General features: G+C 43.0%; 1 protein-coding gene across 3 annotated transcripts in view; it reads right to left on the bottom strand.

Moving 5' to 3' along the window:
- Nucleotides 1-1,879: 1,879 nt before the first annotated feature.
- Nucleotides 1,880-5,697, bottom strand: part of TFAP2B (transcription factor AP-2 beta) — a 27,644-nt gene continuing 23,826 nt past the window's right edge. For all 3 annotated transcript variants that reach the window (XM_035322529.1, XM_035322528.1, XM_035322530.1), the window contains one exon: nt 1,880-3,865. In XM_035322529.1, coding sequence (XP_035178420.1) covers nt 3,565-3,865 — 301 coding nt within the window. In that variant the 3' untranslated portion in view covers nt 1,880-3,564. The remainder of the gene's footprint in view (nt 3,866-5,697) is intronic.

Genomic DNA, 5,697 nt, shown 5'->3' with positions numbered 1-5,697 from the left:
GTTTATTTCTCCCGAGCGAAACACAACCTGGCATTTGCAGTCTGTCTCTTCCAGGTAGGAGGCACAAGGGGAAGATCCAAAGTCATCAGGAGTCAACTAAAACTCTCCCTTTGACCTTCCCATGGTTTAGGTTCTGTTCCAGGAGACCAAACCTGCACCTAGGAGACATTTAATCAGCAGCAGGAGCAGGCCCTCACATGTGTGTGCAGATCTTTCCCTGAGAAGTAGCAAGCAGTTCCCTCTTCCCATTAATTCACAATGGTGGTGTGATGCTCTAGGTTGTCTTCCCCATTTAAAAGGAAGGTACATCTGCAATACCCCTCCCAAAACAAGGAAGGACCATCCTCAGCATCCCCCTGGACCTTCATCTGGAAGCTCCTGGGTGACAGGGGCAGGTCCCCCATGTACCTGTGCATGCAGCTGGGGAGATGGAAGACTGAGCTCTGACTTGGGGTCTCCCCAGTGCCCAGGAGCCCCTCCAGGCTGAGGATGTTGGGGGGTTTGGACCCACAGGCTCCTCACCAAGGCAAAGTGGTGTTCAACGATTTGAGATGGGTTTCAGTAAATAGTTTCCATGGGCAGAGTAACGAGATGTACTTTCAGGTGATGCTATTCATTTCTCCCCACACACACGTGTCTTCTTTCCCTTCCTCATACAACCCCCTGCAGGGCTTTGCCCTGTGCTGGAGCCCAGTTTCTTCTTCCCCAGGGGATTGCTGAAATGGGGATGGAGGGGAGTGATTGGCAAGGGGTAGTCTTTGGAGGGCCAGAGGCTGTCTTGGGGCTGGTCTTCAATATGGGAGGCCCCAGCATGGATCCTGGTTGGGGATCAATGAGATCTATGTAACACAAGGATCCACACCTCCACCAGGGAAATCCCCAGGGACCTGCTGATTACCAAACCCACTGCTGGATGCCAGGGACCTGCCTAAAGCTGACCAGAGACCAGGGCTGAAGGCCACCTCCCTGTCATCCCAGCAATCCCTAGACAAACCACCTGCCTCAATTTCCCCCTGATGATCACTCTGCCCCAGCAGGACCAAATTTACATGGATGAGGAGCAACTCTTGAAGGTTAGGTGCTCCCTACAGCTGAGCAAGGCAGGACAGTCCCTGGGCTTCTCTTGCCACGTGTCCAACCCACAGGCAGGGGACAAGGCCTGAGATCTCCCCTTCCTGCCATTCCCTAGGAAGCTACAGATGTTATTGGTGGGAATCAAGAGGTTCATTTGCTTTGCTTTAAGAATATTATGTTGGAGGTTGAGGAGAGTATTGCTAAACGATTTCTTCCCCACCCACCCACTCTGGAAGGTATTTAGGAATGAAGCCAAGGCTAAGGCTTCTCTCTCCCCCATTAGGAGTACAGGTGTTCCTGCCTGGGTTGGTGGCATTAGGTGCTGCAGATTTAACAGGGGTGCTGGGGGAAGCCTGGCCCCACTGGATTTTTGCCAGTGACTCCAGGAGAGACAGAATTTACCCCCCATACACACACACAGAAACTGTTCTGACATGAGCAAAAAGATGCATTAGTGCACAAACCCTGCCCCACTGAGAAATACATGCAATTACCCAATACTGAAGAATCCAAACAGAAATTCACATCCTTACACTTCAGCATTATTTTTACCGTATAAGACAAAGATGAAAAAAAAAAAAAAAAAAAAAAAGGAAAGAAATCAGACTTCCCCTCCACCCCTCCCAAATCATAAGCATAAGACATCCTGTCACACACCAAACCACTGATAAAAACATCGGAGTTAAGAAGTTTTCCCCCTACCACACCAACTCATTCCAAAGCAAGAGTCACAAGACATGTTTGAAAAGCTTTCTAAGAGAAACAGATTTCCTCAGACTGAGATGAGAAACCAAGATATTCCCTGGCAAACCCTCCCCACTCCCGTCACGAGGAGCTGGCTCACATGGCAGCCCTTTTCTCCCTGGGTACAAACCCCTGGTGCCAAGCAAGTGCGGTAACATTCAACACAGCTCTTATTTTCTTTGCAATATTACACCTCAATTTCAACTTATAGTTTTTATCTCCTTCAAATTATTCCCTTTGAGCTTCTTTAAAGAAGTGAACCTACAGAATTCTGAAACAACTGGCTTTGATTTGAAAAAAAGAAAAAAAAGTATCAGAATATCAGAATTGTGGATTTTTTTTTTCTGTACCTGATATATTGTGTAGGGATCTCTAGTCCTCTTTGAAGAAGCTCATAAGCCAAGCGGGCAAAGCTTTAGGAAACAGAAGAAAATAAAATAGTGCATACTCCTGAGAAAGAATTACATACTCATATCACTCATTTTTTTGTTGTTGTTCTTAACAGTTCTTTAAAAATGGGGAAAGATATCTCTCACACACACTACTCAAGGAAATTAAGGACTGAAACATTGTCATAGTTAGGAATATAAAACTCTCTAGAGAAAAAGAGGAGATCTCAGAAAATTAAGATATCAGACAGCACTGACATTGTACCAGACCTTACTTTCAAATTTTGCAACCCATTATAGACAAGGCATTTTACCATCGAAGGCAAGTACTAAATTACAAAGGTATGTTTGCATGCATGGATATGTGTGGCGATACACACATATAAAATATATATATATGTATACATCCAGATATATACATATATATATACATTAACATACACAGTATACACACACGCCCCTATCAGGTTATGTGTGTGCATACGCATATGCACACACATGCACACACACACACACACACACACCTGTAAACGTTGGTAATCTAAACAGAGAGTCTGTCTAGACCAGGAAAAAAAAAAAAAAAAAAAAAAAAGGTTCTTAAAAAATAGAATTAGCTAATTTGATTGAACTACCATGACTTGAAGCATCCCATATTACGTCATTAAGTGAAGACACTGCCGTGAATGAAGGCTCATGTCTTTATGCAGAGTCTGGGGTAGCCTGGGCACTTGCCTGTCCTCCTTTCCTAGTCTAGACAGAGCCAAGGGGTGAGATGAGATGGGAAACAAGGTGATGGGGTTGCTCAGAAAGGAACGCTCTGGAAGATCATTTTATCTGGGGTGGAGACAGGATGTCATTCAAAAAAAAAAAAAAAAGAATAAAAAAAAAAAAGAATAAATGAAAATAATAGTAAGACAGACCATGCAGCTCAAGAAATCAAAGCACTGACACCAAAAATGTTTCTCCGATTTCTTCCAATAAGTTATTCATTTCTTTCTTTTATTATTATTATTAATTATTATTATATTCCCCCCTCCCCAAATCATTATTTAAAAAATGTGAAAGAACAGAAGTGGGAAAAAAATCCTGGTGGTTGTCTTCACATGTTCCTGGCAAGAGACTCTGAACCACTGGTCTTGCGCCATTGTGCTCCTCTGATCTTAAATTATTGTCTTTCTTTTGTTATTATTATTATTTTTATTATTATTATTTTTCCTACCTAATAGAATTCTTCCAAAGCCCAATCCAATATTTTTAAAGCTAAAATTAAGACGGTTTTGTTTTAAAAGATTATCTTTTTTCTCCTTTTATGTAACTTTTTATTCTTTTCTTTTCCTTTCTTTTTTTTTTTTTCCTCTCATTTTCTGTGTTTCTCTTCCTTGTCTCCAGTTTTACTACCTGGTCCTTCGCCAGATGTGTGCCTGTTAGCAGTGTTGTTGTTCAAGAACATCTTGTCCATGCCTTTGAGAGCTTCAGTCAGGTAGTTTTGAAGGGCTGTGAGGGCAGCGCAGATAGCAGGGGCCCCAAAGCCGTGAGTGATGAGGCTGAAGTGAGTCAAGCAGCTCTGAATGCCTGGTTCCAAAATAGGGGTGGGCCGGCTGTTTCCAATGGGTGTCCTGTCTTGGGCCAAAAGATCTGTAAATTCTTTACAAAGTTGCCTGCATGGAAGAGACAAAGGCAAAGAATGAGAGGAAAAGAGAGAAAGAGAGAGGAAAACGATGGTTAGACTCATCCCACACTTGACACTGTTCTCTGAGACAATGAAGTTTGAAGAAAGGAGCGAGTTCAAGCCCAAGCTGATCCCAGACCACAGGATGGAATATTTTTGCCACCTTCCTTTAGGATTTCCATAGAATTAGTGATTTCATGCTTCTTTTCCCCTAGTAGTGTTTTGGGGGTCATCCATGGTGAGCCATCCTGCCTAGGATGATGCTCTACAGGAAAGAGGTTTCTGCAATTGTAGAACAACAGGAGGTCTGGAGATAGGAATCTCTCCTGAAAACACAAGGATGCCTATGGAGCACTGTGAAAACCCAGCCCTGCTCAGTGCCTCCAGAAATAACCAGGCTGAATGTGCCATGGGGTTTCCAGCTGCCCATTTGGACCAGGCCTGGAGCAACTCCCATCAGCACTGTTCTTGGAGAAAAGTACAGCCATGGGCTGATGAGTGGCACAGGGACAAGAAGGGGGCTAAACTGAGCTTCCTTTAAGACTGCTTGAGCTGGGTAGCTTTGTTGAGAAAGTTCAACTTGACTTAGCAAAGGTAGCACTTCCTATTTTATTCTGGATTGATGCACCCCAATCAAAACATCAGAGTTCAAATATGACTCTTGTTTGTTTTTCTACACCTTTAAAAATCTCTCTCTCTCTCTCTTTTTTTTTTTTTTTTTTTTAATGATTTCCCCCACTTTCACATTGCTCTAGTCCTGAAGGCCTTCAAGTCAACAGGTGCCAGGGCAATGTAAGAACCCTGGGGGCTGGGGCGTTCCCAAAGGAATAGTTTCTGAACAGATGCCTACTCAGGGACTGAAGGAAAAAAGGTCTGGAATAAAAAATAAAAGGGAAAAAAAAAAAAAAAAAGGAAAAAATAATTTTAAAAAAACATTTGTCTCTCATCCTCTGAAATTCTATGAAATTCCCAGTGGGTTAAAGGTTTCAGAGGGTGGGGAAAGATAAAGGTCTACCTCTATGTGTATTATCCATTAAGAAAGTGCAAGAGAGGAAACTTTGAATTTGGAGAACAAACAGTAATGAGTCCAACATTTTACATCTTCAAAGAGCAAAGCTGGGTCTGTGAGCAATTAAAGTTCTGGGACATTAATATCTTCTGACCCTGCGGAAAAGGGCAATCAAATTCCAATCACGTCTAAAAAACATCTGGACAAATTTGAGCAAATGATTTTTCAACCCTCCATATATTTCTTTAAATTACACTGTCATTGGAGGCAAGCCACGTCCCAGAGCATGAAATAAATGAGAGCTCTTTGGGGTGATTTTTTTTCTCATTTTTTCTTTTCCTTTCTTTTTCCCAGAGAGACAGAAACATGCAGAAGTGCACAGCACCCACTGCCATGGATCCAAGCAAGCTCTGAAACACTTAGTTATGGGCCCAGGAGGTGCAGTTGGGTGTAAACCATCCCATACAGCAAAGCCACCAAGAAAATCCCACAGGAGGTTGGGGGTACAAAAGCGAGGGCGATTGGTGTACGACGTCTTTTTTAATTAAACCGTATGGATAAGACATTGTAATATGGTAACAGACAGACGTTTGCATGAGCAGCAGGAGGGACAGACAGACATATGTAGAAGTAAAATAATGTTTTTGTCGCCTTTTTATGACAATTTTTGGACAGGGGGTGGCTTGGAAATGGTGTATGGTACCTAGGGGTCAGTCAGCCACATCATCCGTAAGATCAGCGCGTTTCCCACTGCAGAGGGACGCACAGACAATAGGATCTACCCTGCCCACAGGGCAATATGAACATCCCTT

The sequence above is a fragment of the Oxyura jamaicensis genome, chromosome 3, assembly GCF_011077185.1.
Source record: "Oxyura jamaicensis isolate SHBP4307 breed ruddy duck chromosome 3, BPBGC_Ojam_1.0, whole genome shotgun sequence".
In the NCBI taxonomy this organism is placed as follows: domain Eukaryota; kingdom Metazoa; phylum Chordata; class Aves; order Anseriformes; family Anatidae; genus Oxyura; species Oxyura jamaicensis.
The sequence above is the reverse complement of the archived record's forward strand: the minus strand, read 5'-3'. Positions and strand labels throughout refer to the sequence as shown.